The sequence below is a fragment of the Candida theae genome (genome assembly GCF_024610275.1).
Source record: "Candida theae strain CBS 12239 chromosome Unknown scaffold2, whole genome shotgun sequence".
Classification (NCBI taxonomy): Eukaryota; Fungi; Ascomycota; class Pichiomycetes; order Serinales; family Debaryomycetaceae; genus Lodderomyces; species Lodderomyces theae.
Window position 1 is genome coordinate 212,297 of NW_026261438.1, and position 19,094 is coordinate 231,390.

Genomic DNA, 19,094 nt, shown 5'->3' on the forward strand with positions numbered 1-19,094 from the left:
TATTTTTGTTTTGTTTTGTTTTCTTCTCCCTGGTTTGATGTACTCTGCAAACATAAAGGAGCTCAAACTGGTGGTGAAAAATGTTGATGAACCGCTCAATACAAACTATTCTACTACGAAGAGGTCCATGTAGAAGTCATCTAAGATTCAACTCAACTAAAAAGAACAACACAGAGCAGGAGAATAATGGTGATAATGACAAATCTGTCTCCAAAAGAGATGATGATACTCACATTCAACAATTCAAAATCAAACAAACCACGTCCAAATCAGCGCCAGCTCCAATGGGGCTGAACGGGGTAGAGCAACTATTGAGAAAGAATAACAAACCATATATCCCCAAATTTAAACACCAAAGGGTCACTTTTGAGTACCCCGAGCTCCCCAATGAAGATCAGTATAATAACCTCAGCAATAAACCGAAGCGAATTTCGCGATGGACGAGATATATCCCCAAGATATTGACCGTGGTTGGTGTGGCTTGGGCTGCGTATACTATCAAAGTTTGGTACTGGGATGACCCAGAAGAAGGACAAGATAGTAATGAATTACTAGATCCAAATGAATTTCACAAGTTTATTGTGACTCACAAGGAGCAAATTGACGATGACCATTATATGATTGAGCTCAAGTCGAAATACGACCGGTGGGAGTATAGTTTTGCCACTAACCCAGACAAGAAATGTTTATGGGACGGAGATCGTATATGGTCGGTTGAGGTGAAACAACCCGATATCAATGTTGTTAGATCGTACACACCATTGCCTATGTACTACATGAAGTCCGAGTATACTAGATCTGGAGAAAAGAAGCCGCTTTTGAGAATCTTGAATCCTGAAGCGGACGATTTGGACAAGAATGGCACAATGTGTCTTTATGTGAAGAGGTATAAGCAGGGTGAAGTATCGCGATACATTACCGATCGTGAGATTGGTGATGAGTTGGAGTTGAGAGGCCCTACGATCGAGTACAAGTTCCCCTATCATCCATTGAAAAAGATTCATCAACGTCCGATATTCAAAGACTTGCCATCGAAAGTCGAGCCGGATAACTTGATTGAATCAATCAAGAGAGATCTGGACTTGCCTGCTGTTGACAATTTAGATTTTTTTGCGGCTGGCACTGGTATTGCTCCTATTTTGCAAGTTTTGTTTTCCAAAAACCCATATTTGGGGCATGTTACGATCCATTACTCGGCTCAAAAACCAGGTGAAATTGGCATTTTGCTGAGATTTTTACTTTTCTTGAATAAACTAGATCGTGTTAGTATCCACTACCATTACGATAGCGATCCAAGCACCATGTTGACATCAAAAGAGATTCAACCACCATCTAAACCAAACTATTATTCACCAAAGAAATTGGACGAAGCCACAGCAAACCTCTCTCCTCAAGAAGCATTGAATGTGAGAATGCAAGTTATGCAGCAGAATGAAGCCTCAATGAAGCTGGAAAAGGTGAAAAAGTTGGTCCAATCATCAAGTGAACGTGGTGAACGATACGAAACTGCTTTGGAACAAGCAATCGCCACCGCATCAAGACCCAAAACTCCAGCTGCGTTAGCCATTGTTTGTGGACCCGATGGATACGTTGAACACGTGTCGGGGGCTAAGGATTTGGTACACAAAGCGCAAGGGCCAGTTACTGGATTACTTGGAGAGAAGAAGTGGGACAATTCCAATGTATATAAATTATAGACCTCCCTTTTGTAAATAGATTGATAAAGTGTTCATCCATTTCTACTCTTGTTCAACCATGCCGAGTTTTTTGCTGAAATGATACAACACACGTTGTGAGTCTCGATATTGTGAACACAAGTCAATTACTTCTTTCAACAACTCGCGTTTTTCAAACCCACTAATCTTTGGCTGCCAATTGTTCACGTCAGAGGTACTCACATTATCTTCCGCGTTGTCATCAGGTCCATATAATTCATCACACACTTCATATAGTTTTGCCCTGTGGCCCAATTCACAAATACGTTGCACATACATTCTAAAATACTGATGAAAATCCTTGTCGTCGCCCAACAATTCACAACATAAGATCCGATTTTCCAAATGACTGAGCGAAATTGTATTTTCCAAACTTTCAAATCCTTCCTTCATAATCATATTTTTTGAAATTTTATTGTACAATTTGCCTCTCCCAGATCGAGACTTGCGAATGATTTCCTCGTTTGTCTTTTGTTCTAATAATTGAAGTATCGAGTCTCCCCCTCCCTCTTGACCAAACATATTGACAGATTGTGGCGTGTTTGGTTTGGCATTATCGACACTATCCCAATAATGAGATCCAAATGCCCACCATGACTCAGTTATGGTTTGCCAGACTCCGAGATTTTTATTGTACAAGTATCCTGACCCATTCGAACACGTCACAAGGGGAATACCCAGCGACGTGATGGCACACAACGTTAAAAACTCCGACTTGACCAACCCTGACTCTTGTAATTTCGACCCTAGTTCCAAAAGTGAATCAATTGATGTTTTCAATTCAACTTTTTTCGATTCCATATCCCAAACGTACAATTCCCCAATACAAGTCACCACCATTAAATACTTACCCTGACCTTCCAAAAATGACACTGGCGCTCCAAGCACAAGCGGCGGCAAAAGTCGTTTACCGGAGATATGCAGATACGTCAAGACTTCTCCATCAGCAGTGACAGCTGCCCAAAACTTGTCGCCCTCGCATGCTAAATGAATAAATTTCGGGACGAAATCACACCAGATCTCCTTATCTCTTTTATAATACGTGATTCGTGAAGGCTTCGCCTCATTTCCCGATCCGTTCCTTACATCCAACGTGAAGATTTCATCACCTACTTTCTTGCAGTTTAGCTGAAATCCAAGGCGGATTTTTGGAGTTGGTAAACGAACTTTGGAGAAGGAGACATTGGGGTTCAAAATGACCGAACCGATGAATTTCACTGGCTCCATTTCTCGTTTGGCCCGCTTTGCAACGTCACCATTTACTGATGCTTGTGAGTGGTCTTCACCTTGGGATCGTTTGGAACGACTAAACTCCTCCGAGACTGAGTAAGAAGGAGGATCAAATTCCATAGCGCTTTTAGCGGTGCTAAGCAAGGTTTGTTGAGTTTGAGTTGGTTTTAAGCTGCTAGTTGAGCTGGTGCCATTGTTGGAGATCAACATTGGTTGAATGCGTCTTTTTCCATTCTTTGTTGTGATTTTTTGTTTGCTAAGACTAGGTTGTTTTGGCTGCTGTGTAGTTTTCTCTGGTGGTTGCTGCAGTGTTGTTTCCTGCACTTGTTTCGGCCCCTCGAGCGGTGTTGTGTGAGGCTTTGCATGCGGCGTTGCATTCTGAGCTGCGTTCTGAGCTGCATTCTGAGCTGAATTCTGAGCTGCATTCTGAGCTGAATTCGATGGTGGCAAAAGCAGTGCAAGTTCTGGCGATTGTACTTGCCCCTCTGGACTAATTTTTATTCCAGAGCTAGACTTAATTTCATTTGTGACCAGTTCGCTCGTTGGTTTAGGTGATACAGCTGTTTTTGTAGGGGATGCATCAGCTCTTGTCAAAGGTGGCGAGGCAGAAATCACCTGCGGGCTAATTGGACCCCTAGAGGCAGTTACTTCAGCTCGTTCCATAGCGGTAGTAGGCTTTTGTGGCTCTGAATCCGCTTTTTTCAATTCTTTCTTCATTGGCTCAAGATGTTCAGCTACTGTTACAGCAACTGCACTCGCTTGATTGATATATTCAATTGCTGGCAAAGATTTTCGGATACCAGATGCTTGTTCAGACTCATATCTGTAATTAATAGGCTTCATTTCTTTTAAAGTGCTGGATCTCAATTTGTTCAACTCACTGGTCGGCGACGCGTAGCCCAACTCATGAGGCAAAAATCGAAGAATACCCAAGTTCCCCTTTGAAGTGCAAAACAAAACGCTACTGGTGATGGTCCACACAAGATCGTGGATTTGAGCGTCAACAACATTCTTAAGGACCATTATGGACGAAGATTTGGACGTGTTCCAAATTGCGATCGTTCCATCAGAACCACCAGATGCAAGTACATTGTAATAATTTCTTTCTCCACTGGAGGTTTCTGAGTAAAGATACAGGTTGAATCTTGTCACCTCACATTTTAAATCATGGCCCACCAAGTTTGCTGTCGTGTTCCAGTTCTGGACACTTGAAAGTAGGGATATAAGCGATGTTTGGTTCTTGCTTGCAGTAGGGACTGAAACCAAAGCACCATCGGGAGACCACGACACTCTTTTGTATCGCACACTCAATGGGTTCTTACTGAATAGCTTGGATATTTTGTTGATCAATCGAAACTTGTATAACTTGGTAGAAGAGTCATACTCATATTGAAACACATTTATTTGTGTATCATCGCCAATGCTGACGAGGTAATTTGTTACACCATTGAAAGCAACACTCCGCTGTATCACCAAGCTCTCTTGTGTGGAAGGTGGTGATAACAATTCTTGAAAAGTGTTGCGGTGAAGATCGAAAAGGTTCAATTTCCCATCATTGGTGCTCCAAGCCACTAATTTCCCATCTCGCGAAATTGATATATCAACAATTGGTTTCAAATCAGACTCCAGCTCCTCAAGGAATGGGAAAAGTCGTTTGCTCGATACTTTGGCATCAAATCCAATTTCATGCCGGTAAATATGCCCGGTTGAACTAGTTGACAAGAATTTATTGTAAGACCCTGGCACCCACTTGATGTTATTCACAAACGATTCTTCAAGCTTGATTTTTTGAAGTGGACGAAGACGTTCAATGCTCGCTCGGGCCTGTGTGGAATCGGAATCGTTTTCAATGTTTGATATGGCAAGTAGTTGGGCCACATTCCACAAGTTGATGGTGCTGTCTTTTCCACCAGTTACTAGCACTGTGCTGTCGTCACTAACTGCTAAGCAATGTATTTCACCATCGTGTAGTACCTGTGGTAATAGTAGAAACTTCATTTGGCCCGTGGATCGCGCGTGGTTGATATACTCAAGCAGGCCTTAGTGAGCGGTACTGCTGTTGTTTGTTTACTCTCCTCTGTTCTCGCGCTTGAAATATTTTTGACGTCTTTTTTTTTTTTTTTGGCGTTGCCTCTTTCCCTTTTTATTTTATTTTTGCAAAGCAAAGAGAAACTACAAATTAGCTACAACTCAATAAAGTTGCTACCGAATACCAATGAGGGATATATACTAGACGATGCGTGTTGGCACTTTACAAAAGATTCGAATGTACATTGTACCACTAGGGATCATTGTAGGCCTAGGGTATTTGAATTTTGCATTGAATTACTCGCTTGGGTATCAAGAAATTTACAACCACCACTCACATGGGGTCGCAATAACGCTATGGTGCCTATCTGGATTTTGTCAAGTTTTGCTTTTCATCTACTGGGCTTTGATATTGTATGTTGGTCCTGGCAGATCTCCTCAGTTCCCACTTTTGGATATTTATCAAGTAGGCGACAAGGATCTTTTGCCGTTACCCGATGTGTTTTTCTGTGATGAGTTTGGATTCCCATTTTATGATTCCAAGCTGCAGTCTTTACGGATTGAGAGATCTTTCTACTCCAAGTACGTGGGCTACAATGTTTTGAAATTTGATCATTTTTGCCTATGGATTGGAAGTAGTATAGGTCTAACGAATTACTTGTATTTCATGAAGTTCTGCATTTGGTTTATGTCATTTTTCATTATAATGTTGATTTATATAAGTCGGTACACGAGGCTGTCGATAGACCGGGGAGGTGAAATCAACCACAACTTCATCTTATTGTACATTATGAGTGGGTTTTGGATACTTTGCATCAGTGCGCTTTTCATTGCGCACGTTGGTTACGTCTGTCGCAATGTGACTACCTTGGATGAGATTTCTATAAAGCAAAAAGCCAGGTATGAGCGCTGGAGGAGTCGACAGAAATCGCATAAAAATGAAAATGAAAATGAAAATGAAAATGAAGGGGCAAGTGGGTCGAAGCTGTTTAATTGCTTAGCGCAAAAAATGCCCAGAAAGGAGGAAGGAAAACGATATGTCAATGTGAAGCGGGACAATCTCAGACTAGTTGTTGAGTATGATGTGTCGGTGCGTCCCTTCAATATGGGATGGAAAAGAAATTGGATCAACCTTGTGTTGAATGGAAATCGGACTCAAGGTAGAGATGAAGGGGACTATACTACCGCGCGGTTCATAGAGGCCATGGCTGTTTTGCTTTTACCATTCGCTGAGCTCCCTTTTGAACTACGTCGAAGAAGAGCCATTTTGGACTTGGAGAATCTCCCGTCTGGTATGGAAAGAACGGTTGCAGAGTTCAAATATTATTCAAGCGAGGTTAGTCCCGAATTTTTGCAAGTGATCGAGGATAAGATAAATAGAAGAGATTGTTATATTCCCAGTTATTTTGCAGCAAAGAATGGTCTAGCGTAATTCAATATAGAATGCATTTAATAATAGTGCCGTGTAGAGTAGTGTAGTGTAGTGTATTGTGAGTTGTTGTTGTTGTTGTTGTTGTTATACAAAACGCGCAATCCAAAAGAATTGCACAGAAATCAACTTCGTCATCTCTCATTCTATTCAAATACTCTTCCCCTTACGATGGACTTTGTTGGAGAAATAATAGAGCACGAGATCGAACCACCCGTGGAACCCGCTCCAGTGAATGTTGGTGGTGGCTTCCCTGATCCACGCAAGGTAAAGAAAGTTTCGCGATGGAGGCAAAAGGGACCAGCAAAGGAAGTGGCTTCTAGTACGGAAACGCCACCAACTCAAAATACGCCTGTGACAGAGTCACTTACTGAAGCGCAAAAGATTGATAAAGAAAACCGTGAAAGAATGGCCAAGATGTCAGAAAGTGAAATATTGCAAGAGAGACAAGAACTTTTGAACCAACTAGATCCGAAAATCGTGCTGGGTTTGTTGAGGAGGAAGAATAGGAATACGGATGGCGAGCATGTGGAGAGGAAACCCATGTCTAACCACAGCCATGATCGCCATCATGATCACCATCATGATCACCATGAACATGCAGAGGGTTATAATGGTTGGATTGGTGGCTTTAAATCGCCAAAAGGAATAACAGACTTGTCCCAGTTGGAAAAGGAGGAGGTGGACAAGATAATGGGAATAGATTCGAATCGTAAGGTCCGATTTGCAGACGATAAAGTTGAAAAGATAGAGTATATTGAACGTGACCATGATGGAAGTGACCACAACAATGTGCAAGTCGGGCCAGATTTAGATGCGGTTGCTCCTGAAGGGTACCAATTGAATCTGGATGAAGATGAAAACACGCCTGACGGCAGCAATTCTTCGGTACATTTCACAAAGCCGACGCCAAGTCAAGATGGGTTGGACCTAAATGACCCTGAGTTCTTTGACAAGTTACATGAAAAGTATTTCCCAGATTTACCCAAGGAAACCGAGAAATTATCGTGGATGACAACCCCCATGCCCAAACAAGTTTCCACCACCTATGAAAGTATATCAGACATGAGGTTTGATTTCAACGGGAACTTGGTTCAGATTGATATAGATGAAGAGAAGGATGACTCAAGGGGAATACCAACGTACCTCGGTCTACATCATCATTCCGATAATCCTCACATGGCAGGCTACACATTGAGTGAGTTGGTACATTTATCGCGATCAGTAGTACCTGGTCAACGTTGTATTAGTATACAAACCTTGGGAAGAATATTACACAAGTTGGGGAAACATGAATTGGGAATCATACCTGTTTTGGAAACTGAAACCAATCTGGATGTGAAAGAAATGGTTGAAATGTTTGAGAAGATGATGTGGGACTTGATTGAAGAGTTGCGGATTGTTGAAAGTATTACAGAAGCTGCTGATGAAAAATATACCAAGAACTTGTCGGTGCGTAATTATGCTATTGAAGCGTTGTATCTTATCAAAACAGCAAAGTAGGGTGGACCCAATTGAGAATGCTTAAACGACTTTGGAGAGGCAGAGATTGAGAGAGAGGTATTTATAGAAGTTCATGTGTTGAAATGTACACAAATCATCACGAAAGGATGAATCACCAAAAGTAAAACAAATGTTCACTGATCCCCTCTCTTTCTTCTGATTCCGATAAACCCAAAACTCAACCAAAAGTAGTGTAATTTAAAAAAAATGAAAAAAAAACACCACTTTCAAAGAATTAGGAATGGGCAATAGCAAGAGCAACGACGTGTACATATCAGATTCTGTTTCAAAGTAAAGCGTACTGAGACAAAAACTGCCCCTGTTCCACAAGTACTCCTAATCCAAAAAAAAAAAGACAAAAAAACACGACGATAGACTTGAACCGGGAGCACTAATCCACTTGCTGATGAACCCAACATGGAACTTCAAAACGAAATCATCTGGGCTTGTCGCCGGGGAAAAGTTAACCTAGATAATCAAGTTTAGTCATAGCTTTGCCATAATTGCCCAATATTACAATCAGAATTCAGTAATAAACTCGCCCCATAAAATATGAAGCAAGACATGGTTTATAAGTTGTGCTGAACGTGTGGTTCTTCAATTTACGCATATTGACACATTGAAACCGATGGATTTGAGACAAGGTAGAACAGGTAGTACTGCCACTTGCCCAATGAGTGAGTCTCTTAAAAGAAAATCCTCGTATCGGTCAACTTAAGTTTATGCGATGATTGTAGGTCTGTAATTAACCTTTTACATTGAATGTATGAGTCAAGAAGATGGAGTTGAATGATACGTATATTGATATTTGACGTATATGCAGTTGGGTAAGTAGAGTTATTGACCAAAGAAGATGAATGGATGGATTGGATGGGGAATAAAATTTTCACCCTGAGAAAAAAAGTATCTTGGTGTATCGCGTGCTTATCACGTGCTCTCTATGTAACGCTTCTTTTCTGCTCCAACGAACATTCATCAAGCACCACATAAAACTTACTTTACGAAAACAGTTTATTGAACCATTTCCTGACCATTGCACTCTTTTCACAACTTATGCAAGGTATGCGGTCTATAACAGGGTCTTCGTTTCTTGCGAGCATACTTCTACTTTCGAATTGTGTTTTTGCGGTTCTAATTGACAAAGCGTTCACGTCAACAGAATCAATAAACTATCTTTATCAGACTCCAGTGCAAAACTTACACATTTTGAGCAATGGCATAGTAGTGGCTCAAAATTCCGCTAAGAAATGGATCGGAGTTGACATATTTGGTGGCAATTCACCACAATGGAGATTAAATCTGGATGTGACCAAAGATCATGAACTTTTGTTCACCAATGACAAGATACTTGGATGGAAGCCGAATGAGGCGGGTATTGTCGAAGTTGATGCAAATGGAAGAGTCAATTTTATTGATACAAGTGTCAGCATTGCCCAACTATTTGAGTGCAATTACGGTGGCGTTTTTGTCTTGACTACCGAACGTGAATTGATGTACATTGACCATCAAGGATTGCCTCATCACATCCATTCAAATGTTGCAAGTTTTGTTGCTGATTGTTACAATGGTAATATTCATGTCATTACTGATAGCACATTGTTGATAAAGTTGTCCATCAAGGGTGAAAAGTTATTTGAAAAGGAAGTGTCATTGGGATCAATTAAAAGATTCAAATCTGGTATAGTTATTACACAAAACGATCAAATTTTCAAACTCGACCACCGTTCCAAGTCTTTTAAACGGATCGATAATGACGAGTTTGGTAATTTGGGTATTATTGATTCGAGATATTTGTATTCGAAATCTGCGCAAGAAGTTAAATTGATCAATATCGAAAAAAGGGCAAAAGAAGTCTACAAAATTAAAACCACGTCGCTAGTTGAAGAATTTTCAACTGCATTGCAACATTTGCTAATTACCAGTGACGAAACGTTACGTCAAGTTTACGATTTGACTGATTTCTTGCATACTCATGAGCCCAACAGCATCAAGAAATTTCAATTCAGAATGGATAAAAACTATCCATACCACTTGATAGCAACTACACCCAATCTGCAGTTGGGATACGTTGGGCTCGATGAGAATCTCCATGGCGAGGTGTTTAGTTTATTTGATGGAGCAAAACTCAAATCCATCAAACCATCCAAGCCACAATTTTCTGCCGAGAAAGGAATCTACATTATGATTGATGCGCCAGAGTCCGACAAGATCATATCTGAAGTGTACAATCTAGCCAAGGAGTCAAACAATGGATTGGTTTTCACCAATTGGTTACATCGTGTTATCAGACACTTGAGTGAATTGGGTAGATACCTTGTTGATTACAAACATTGGTTTGAGTCTGAAGATCTTTCGATGGACGTTTTCAACAAGTTGATTGTATTTTATGATTCAAGTCAGCACAAGGTTATTGCTTTGAACTCATACGATGGTGAGGTTGCTTGGGAATCGGCCCCATTGGGAGGTGCAAGCGACCTTCTCGCTTTGAAGCAGCTTGATGCTAAAGAAGGGCAAGGTGAAATTGTTGTTGTCTTTCCTACTGAAATCTATAGACTTTCATCTTACAATGGAGAAATTCTTGAGGTAACTACAAACGAAAACGACTATGTCAATGTTATCCCAATCGATGGTGATACAAACTATGCGTTGGAAGATAGTCAAAAGTTCACCTTATCCAGCACAAACTCCCACAAAACACCATTATACTTTGCCAAGACTGTCAATAACAATGAGATTAACGGACACGTTATCCCACCCGGATCATCAAGCTCAACTCAAACATGGTCTTTCAACTTCAATGGGCCAATTGTGAGCCAAGCGCGTATCAACAACCTCGACTCGCAAATATCAGCCATTGGAATCCCCAAGTCGGATAAGTCTGTCTTGTACAAGTACCTTAATCGCAACTTGATTGCCGTATTGACGTTGGAAGATGAATTAAAGTTACATTTACTTGACGGAATCTCAGGCGAGTTATTGTATCAACAAACACACAATAAACTGGAAATTGTTGACCCCGAATCCGTCAATTTGGTCATTGATGATAATTGGATCGTGTATACCTTCTTCACAAAACAACCGCGGTTAGAACAACGCATCAATGTGGTTGATTTATTCACTGGTCGTACCAAACCTACAAAAGGTGATGCTGGGGCCAAGGCCAGAATTGGTCAAATTTTTAGCGAGTCCTTCATCTATCCCGAACGTATCCTTGATTTATCATCAACACAATCAAGATATGGCATAACTTTGAAATCAATCATTGCGTGTACCGAGTCTGGGAATCTTGTTGAATTGCCTAAATTCATATTGAACTCAAGACGGCCTCGGCATGAAATGAAGCCGGTGGAATATCAAGATGATTTCCGATTGACGCCATATGAACCCGTTGTGGCGAAAAACAATTTCCAAACCATAAACCACAAGTATCAGCTATGGGTAAGTGAGAAGCATGAGGATGTAACAAGCAGTGGCCACGGCGTGTCAACTCATCCTTCTTCTTCTTCTTCTTCTTCGATATTGATTAAACCTACTGATTTTGAAAGTACGGTTGTTGTATGCTTTGTTAATGATCAAGTGCGGTATTGTTCATTGTTGCAACCCAGTTTATCATTCGATTTGTTAAATCCTAAATTTGAAAAGTTGAAATTGGTGGCTACTATTGTCATTTTGTTTGTGGTTTACATTGTTAGCAAACCTTACGTTGCCAATAAGAGGTTGAAATCGCAATGGTTGGATGTGAAAAAGTGAGCTTGCTTGTGTGTAGAGAAAGTACTCCATAGATTAGAAAATTACTTTTCAATGGTTATATTCATTTCTGTGTTAATTATATAATGTAACCATGTGGATACACCTATACTTGTAGTATTGATTCTTTCAATTTCAAGTACTCTATCAATTGATTGTCATAAACTCCAATTGAATTCCATTGTCGGGTACTCCATTGTTTAGGTACAATGTTGTTCTCTTTTGAAGAATGCTCATGCTGATAAATTAACCAAATCATTTCATATTGTAAGCTAGAAACAAGATAATTTTTCATCTTTGTTATCAAAAAAGGTGGGGCAGGCTGGCCTGCGTTACTTTGTTGGACTTCATCTGCTTCTTCGTCATGTATCACCTGACGAACGATAAATTCCCTAGACAAATGATCAAACAACTCAATGATTCGATGTAGTTTGGTAGTCATAAATTGCCAGTTCTCATATTTAAACACAGTCGTGTAAATTTTATTGAAACATGTTTTGACAACCTTGTACTCCTCAACCGTGTCCAATACTGGTGACTTGAAAACACGTAATAGCGTCAACAAGGTTAGCTCAATGGGGAGCTTATAGTAAATTGGTAATTCCAAATAATTGGTTTGTTGTGATTCAATCAAATTGGATATCTCCATACAACAAGTTACCAATTTTTTAACGTACACCTTATATTCCTGTAATGTGATATCTGATTTCGATAATGAGTAAATAAACAACTGTAGCTTGGTATATGCGGTTGACATTTGTATCAAATTTGACAAGTCAGTGCTAGTCGACGTAGTATAGTATGATTCGCTCTGCTCGTACTCTTGTTGCTGTTGTCGCTGTTGTCGCTGTTGCAATCTTGCCAATGTTGATCTTAAATCATCAATGATTATCTCAAACATGTTGAAATTTATCAACTTTGTTGTATTGATTTGATTAGGCAACAACTTCATCGTTGTATGGTCATCGCCATACTCCAACGAATCACCAATTAACGCATTCATATTTTCATTCAACTTCACTTGAATCATAGACACCTTCAATAAGCAATCAATGTAGTGATCATCGCTCGATGAAGATATAATTGATGCGTCATGAATATCAATATTAGAAGCCTTGTTCAAGATATAGTCCTGATTGAACCCATTGCAATTGTTATTCGATAGTCCTAAATTAATCAACCAATAATTCGAATTAATATTGACAAATTTATAAATTCGTTCTCTAATTCGATTATTCAAGTTAACTTCCTGAGATAAATTGATTTTGGTCTTGTGACTGAATTCAGAAATGAATTCCAATTTGTGTAGTCCAAATTGGTACGATAATGACTTCATCAAACTTATGAACTTGACGCTCAAATTGTCGGCAATTTTCGTACGTTGATGACTAGGTAGTGGCCATGTGGTCAATATCAACAATGATGAAATGATGTACACTGAGCGTGGTGTATGAAACCAGCATTTATCAACCACTAGTGACTTCACGTGTTCGGACAACACTCTATAATTGCTAGCTTGATCATGATGATTCAAGTGTGATGTCAAAATGATGCACCAAAATGTCAATTCATTTTCTTTATGAAATTCAATCAAATTCACCGATTGGAAAAACTCGTCGGGGAAAATGGGTAGGTATTTGTTGAAGTTGCGCTCATAATTTGTGAAATATGACTGTGCTTGCTTGTGTGAGATGGATATTGGCTTGGCTTCGGTATTGGCACTTAATGAAAATTTAGAAGTGTCAGATGAATGTGGCGTCTCTTCTTCTGCTTGTGTAAATGGGTCAGTTGTGTCTTGTGGTGATGTGCAAGGTGTATTTAAACATGACTGCATAGCAGAAACTGGAGGGGTACATGATTGTCTGCCACTAGACACTTGCATCTGTACCTGTGGCTGTGGCTGTGGCTGCGGCTGTTGCTGCTGCTGTTTCTGACATTGAGAAGATGCCTCCTCTTCAATCTGCCTCCCCCTCTCAATCAACAACTCAACAAGGTCATTCCTTCGTTGTATCAAATCAGTCATGAGGACCTTCAAATCACTCACTTCACATGACAATCGTTCCACAATATCCAATGTCCTGACCCTACCATTTGGCTTGTGAAGAATTTCCAATTTACAATTGACATTATTCTTGAGACAACGAGTACATGGATTGGGGTTAGTCTCAAAAGCATCGCATTTGATCTTGTGCTGTCGACATCGAGAACACGTTTTGAGAATCCTTTCGGACTTTGAGATTGATTTTGGTATTATAAGTTTAAGACGATTTTGCGATTGTAATGACATGATCATGATGGTGATGGCTTGGTAATTTTGTTTCAGTGGTTGCTCTGGAGTAAATATTGCGTGTTGTTTATCTTCTTCTGTATCTGTTTCAGATTGTTACCCTTTTTGTAGCGGAGTATTGGTTGTTCTTGTTTGGAATGAAGATATGACAAATAGGTTGGGTCCTTTCTATGACTCAGTATTTGAACGTCGTGGTGCTTCTTTTCTAGTCCATTATATGTATTCGACACTCTCGTTTGCACAAAGCTTACTTTATAACTCCTACAATTGGGGGAATAGGCTTTTGTAGCACTTTGTAGATACCGTATGGCAAGATGAAGTGGTAAGCAAAGTTGCGTGAGATGTGATTGGTTGATGGGCTGATCAATGAAATGTGCGTGGTGACACAAAAGAAGATTTCTTGAGTTTCAAATTCCGAACATCGCATACCCTTCCACTGCAACACTCTATTCACTGCATTCAATTGCACAACTCAACAACATTACAAAGCTGCAGGATAATAAACACTGCCAGCCGTCAAATGAGCTCTCTTTTCAATATAAAAGTACAACACATATATGTCTCCATGTATAAAGGCAGCTTCAAGACAATCCAGGTAACAATGTGGTTGTGTGGTTGAAGGAGAGGAGGTAAAATGGTGCAGCAACTAACGTGTTTACAACTCTATGTAGAGAGTCACTCTGCCGTATCTCAGTTTAAAGAAAAAAGCGATACCGCCACTGTAACAAAAAGTAAAAATAGGTTGAGCAAAGGTTTGATCTATTTCTTATTGGTTGATGTAAAGTTTTGCACCCATACATTATGAGGGCAATAAAAATACCACAGTGTCTCTTATGAGGTATAGTTCCTCACTTTAGTTTGAGCTTGAGGCATTTGTGACAATAGGTATGATGTGTGTAGTGGTTATACATAGCTATCTTTTGACCTATCAAATTGTGTTTCCATACTTTGGCGTTTTTTTGTGTCATCTTTTGGCCACCATCCAATAACTGAATCCATTTTAGTCAAAAGTTATCACCACATTTTGTGTCTTGCGATATACACAGTATAGTCTCCTGAACCACAAAGGACAAAAGAAGAATCAAACTTCACTTGTGTGATGTGTATCCACTTGTCCAATCAAATGGATCAAATTTGTCATGTATGGGATCGAGCTGAGAGAAAGCTTTCTTTGAAAAGGGCCCTAGTAGTCAAAGCTGAGACAAAAATATTGTGGAGAAATTCTTTGAAATCGTGATGACTTTCAAGTACTGGCTTAGGTTCAACCGAATATATTGGAATCTTATGTTTAGACATAGTCACCCAATAACTTTATCGTAATTTTTGCAACAATTTCATAGCCAAAAATAAAAATTAAAAAAAAAAAAAAATAAAAATTGAAAGAAAATATAAATAAGACTTACAAAACACTGTTGGTAGGGGTACAAAAGGTGTGTTTGAGGCGCTTGTCTTTATCCTATTTTACGTATGACTTTTTCACGCAAGTAGGTGTGACCTGTAAGAGAGTTTCACGGGGAATGTGATTGTCGCAACAATAGAAAATACACAGTGCCATTTTGCGACACTGACAAAACCTTCAACCAAAAAGATCCATCTACGAAATTACTACTTCATCCCGTCAACCACACAGACACAATAGCAGCCCAATATGGCATTTTCTACTGCATCACCGCCACCTACATCATTCTCGTCTGTTTCAAAGAGCAACAAATCAAAACAAAACTCGCAAACGGCCAATCTTGATGCTGATCAATTACGGTCTCGACATTTATACAATTTGATCCACGCAACATCTACAACACCATTGAATAGGATATACTCACTACAATTTGATAGAATCAATAATGTGAATAGATTTGCTGCTACTAATAGTGCAAGTAAAACCACTTCAGCTGGAACTCCTCACCCTCACCCTCACCCTCACCCTCCACCGCCATCTTCATCGCAATTACTTAGTCATAAAATATGTCATGCTTGTGGTGTGCTTTTCATTCCTGGTCTTAACGTGTCTATACGGATCAAATATGGAAATAACAAATCCAATAGGAAAAAGAGAAAAAAGAAGACTGAAATTGGGACCTCCAATGACGGAGAGAATGAGACGGGCCCTGAGTCGACGAGGACCTCTGACTGTGGCATTTACAGCAGGAAATTGAGATTTAAATGCTTGAGCTGTGGTGACAAGACCTATGAATCATTGCTTGATGGCAGTGAAAAGAAACAACAAAATGCACAGCAACAACAGCAAAGACGCGCTACTGCTACTCATGAAATAGCAAAGACGCCAAAACCTTCATCGCTCAATACCGCAGCCGCAGCCGCAGCCACTCCACAACCGGTGCAAACATCTACAACAGCCACAAATTTGCAACTGGAGATATCTCCCCCATCAACCTCAGATTCAAGTTTCCATACTGCATTCACTTCCCCGTCTGCACAACCACCAACAGAGCAGCAGCAGCAACAGCAACAGCAACAGCAGCAGCAGCCACTGACACAACAACCCATCAACGTCAACGCCAAGAACAAATCAGCTAAACAACGGGCTAAAAAGAGGAAAGCAGAGTTGACTTTACTATCCAGTTTGAAACAACGCAAAACTGACCAGTCATTGTTGTCCTCTTCTTCTTCTTCGGCGGCTTCATCATCGTCTAAATTAGATTCTTTAAACTTGTCAGATTTCCTCAAGTAAAGTACTCATCTGATCTTTATTCAGTAGCTAACGCAAGTATACACATTCTCAAATTTTATACATACAAACCTAGCATCATGTCTCAATCCATATCACCGCACCACTCTATCAAATTTCTCCCTCATTTTTCGTTCTTTTATGTCACCCATGAAGCTAGATGTGATTGTTGAACCGGTGGACGGTCGATATCTTTATAAGTTTCACGCACCACATACCGTAACCATCTTCTTCGTCTATAAATCTCGCCATCATCTAAATCACCCAATACATCAACTTCACCTTCATGCTGTTGCTGAACTCCATTTCCCTGAACAACACCTTTATCATCATCATCATCATTATCATTATCGTTATCATCATCATCATCGTTGTCATCCTTTCCATTCTTGTCATGCCATTTCCCGCTAGTTGTATTCCCATCATCTTCCAAATTGGTGGCAGCAGCTTTCCTAATAGTTATGTTTTGTATCGTTACGTCATACGCCCATTTCTCATCATCATCAACAATGACCAAATCTTGAATGAAATTCGACTGCACCCAACTTGCAACGTCATAATCAATGGTCCATTTGCTCAGCGGGACATATTTGTAGCCCTGCGGAGGCTTGACTTGCGAGATTGATTCACTTTTGGAAGTTATTGCTTGGATGTAGTCGTGTTCATGTCCAATACCCCCAGTAACCTCTCCCTCAGCGCCCATTGCAGCAGGAGGCGTCCCAGTTTCAGTAATTGTCGACGCAACATTAATAGCGTTGCTGGTATGTGGGTGTGAGTTGAGATCATTGTGATTTTCCAAATCATCCAAAATTGCACTGCCACCAATCACACTTGACTTGTACTGAGCACGAGCAATTTCTTGATTGAGTAGTTTGATCTTGTGATTATATTTCCGTACCCCATCATTTATCGAATAACACTCACGAGTGAACCCCACCAACTCCCAAATCTTGGTCTCTTGATTCAATTTCTGCAACTCATAAACTTCAACTAGTTTCGCCACCGCATAGTTTGTAGCTTGATTATTATTGCGCTGCAAATCCAGTTGCAAATTCTCATCAACCAAGACCGAAGTCAAGGTATCTTCAATCTTATTAACTCTATTCTGGATATCCAATCGAGTGTCTTCTTCATATATCCAAGACAATATCTTACACCGTTGATTGGGATGCATTAGTATAATAAATACCCAAAGCATAATAACCCACAATATCTTCACCACCCAAATATGATTCATCACAAACATTACAATCAGATGAAACCAAAGTAAATGGGCACCAATCACCACCAAACACCCCAACACAATAACCGAGCTAATTTGTTCATCTTTAAAATACAAGTAATCGGCAAACAACCAAGTTTGGAAATCAAACACACGACTCTGTAAAGTCATGAAATTCTGCGTATCGGTTAAATTCATGAAAAACTCCTTGCTGAAAAGACCAACTGGTTTGGGCACTTTGGCCAACTCCAAAGCTTGATCCAGTGGCTTGGGGTTCTGCTCCAAATACTCGTTATTGAAAGTAGGATCCTGTGGGTAAATCATCAAGTAATGGGGGATTAGCGTATTCACAACTACCAAGAACCAAGGCAAACACAAAAACAAAACTGGTTTCAAAATCATGTGGGTTATGATCAAGGTGATTCCAATAGTATAATACGGATCCATCCAATTGACGTATTTCAACACATGATTAAAGAAGATGTAAATGTCGGAATTACGTTGATGTAAATTGTTTGAGTTTTTCTGCATTAGTGCAAAACTCAATGGTGGTCGCAATTTCGCCATCATTTGACGATCCTGCAACATCTTGTTGGTTTGATCATCGTAGATTTCATTGGGGATGATCATGGAGATGGCTTTCTCCATCAACTTGTCAGCGTAGTAATTCTGACTGGTGGCGGAAGAAACATTGGCAGTGCTTGCGGCAGCTGCCGAAGCCGTGCTCGCAGCAGCACCAGCGGCAGATGTAGTCGTTGTTGCTCGAGAAGTATCTGATGTCGTAGCACCCCCAGTACCAGAGGAGCTAGTTGCATTGGTGCCTGTCGTGGATGATGTAGCGTTGGCTTTAGCTTTCGATGTTGTTAGACTATCGCCGTCATCGCTACCCTCTTTGTCTTGTTTCCAAAATGAACTGAAATCCAAATCCAATGACCGACGTTTTCGATGCGGGGTCAGTGGCGAAGTACCTGGAGTCGATTGTGACACGTTCAGTCTTGCGTGGCCATTGCTGTTGCTGTTGCTAGCTTTAGTTTCGTCATCTAGTGATAGGATATTCCCTAGCAAGCTCGTTACCGATTCCATTTTAATGAGTTCTTTGAGAGGTGCAACGCGAGATGGAAATTGAAGTCGAGTAGAGTAACCTCTTTGTGGTGTCAATCGATCTGTGTCGCTCTTTGATCTAGTTGTGTTTAATTCCGATAGCAAATCAGGAGCAATTTCCTTGGCCTTCCCCTTCTTTTTCT

The 19,094-nt window shown here is 40.2% G+C and overlaps 8 protein-coding genes across 8 annotated transcripts; 5 read left to right on the forward strand and 3 right to left on the reverse strand. All coding sequences in view use genetic code 12, as the record gives it.

The window, feature by feature from the left end:
• Positions 1–80: 80 nt before the first annotated feature.
• Positions 81–1,697, forward strand: KGF57_003026 (oxidoreductase; the record flags this gene model as incomplete). Its single annotated transcript, XM_051752402.1, has 1 exon — positions 81–1,697. The coding sequence occupies one exon, from the start codon at positions 81–83 to the stop codon at positions 1,695–1,697; it is 1,617 nt and encodes a 538-aa protein (XP_051608462.1).
• A 42-nt stretch (positions 1,698–1,739) lies between these two features.
• KGF57_003027 (uncharacterized protein) lies at positions 1,740–4,943 on the reverse strand (the record flags this gene model as incomplete). The annotated part of the gene is made up of 1 exon (XM_051752403.1): positions 1,740–4,943. One exon carries the CDS (start codon positions 4,941–4,943, stop codon positions 1,740–1,742), a length of 3,204 nt encoding a protein of 1,067 aa, XP_051608463.1.
• A 238-nt stretch (positions 4,944–5,181) lies between these two features.
• On the forward strand, positions 5,182–6,405 carry KGF57_003028 (palmitoyltransferase; the record flags this gene model as incomplete). Its single annotated transcript, XM_051752405.1, has 1 exon — positions 5,182–6,405. The coding sequence occupies one exon, from the start codon at positions 5,182–5,184 to the stop codon at positions 6,403–6,405; it is 1,224 nt and encodes a 407-aa protein (XP_051608464.1).
• A 168-nt stretch (positions 6,406–6,573) lies between these two features.
• KGF57_003029 (uncharacterized protein) lies at positions 6,574–7,905 on the forward strand (the record flags this gene model as incomplete). The annotated part of the gene is made up of 1 exon (XM_051752406.1): positions 6,574–7,905. The coding sequence occupies one exon, from the start codon at positions 6,574–6,576 to the stop codon at positions 7,903–7,905; it is 1,332 nt and encodes a 443-aa protein (XP_051608465.1).
• Positions 7,906–8,958: 1,053 nt separating this feature from the next.
• On the forward strand, positions 8,959–11,655 carry KGF57_003030 (uncharacterized protein; the record flags this gene model as incomplete). The annotated part of the gene is made up of 2 exons (XM_051752407.1): positions 8,959–8,965; positions 9,050–11,655. 2 exons carry the CDS (start codon positions 8,959–8,961, stop codon positions 11,653–11,655), a joined length of 2,613 nt encoding a protein of 870 aa, XP_051608466.1.
• Positions 11,656–11,758: 103 nt separating this feature from the next.
• On the reverse strand, positions 11,759–13,945 carry SEF2 (Sef2p; the record flags this gene model as incomplete). Its single annotated transcript, XM_051752408.1, has 1 exon — positions 11,759–13,945. The coding sequence occupies one exon, from the start codon at positions 13,943–13,945 to the stop codon at positions 11,759–11,761; it is 2,187 nt and encodes a 728-aa protein (XP_051608467.1).
• A 1,642-nt stretch (positions 13,946–15,587) lies between these two features.
• SNM1 (Snm1p) lies at positions 15,588–16,631 on the forward strand (the record flags this gene model as incomplete). The annotated part of the gene is made up of 1 exon (XM_051752409.1): positions 15,588–16,631. One exon carries the CDS (start codon positions 15,588–15,590, stop codon positions 16,629–16,631), a length of 1,044 nt encoding a protein of 347 aa, XP_051608468.1.
• A 136-nt stretch (positions 16,632–16,767) lies between these two features.
• KGF57_003033 (uncharacterized protein) lies at positions 16,768–18,933 on the reverse strand (the record flags this gene model as incomplete). The annotated part of the gene is made up of 1 exon (XM_051752410.1): positions 16,768–18,933. One exon carries the CDS (start codon positions 18,931–18,933, stop codon positions 16,768–16,770), a length of 2,166 nt encoding a protein of 721 aa, XP_051608469.1.
• Positions 18,934–19,094: the final 161 nt, after the last annotated feature.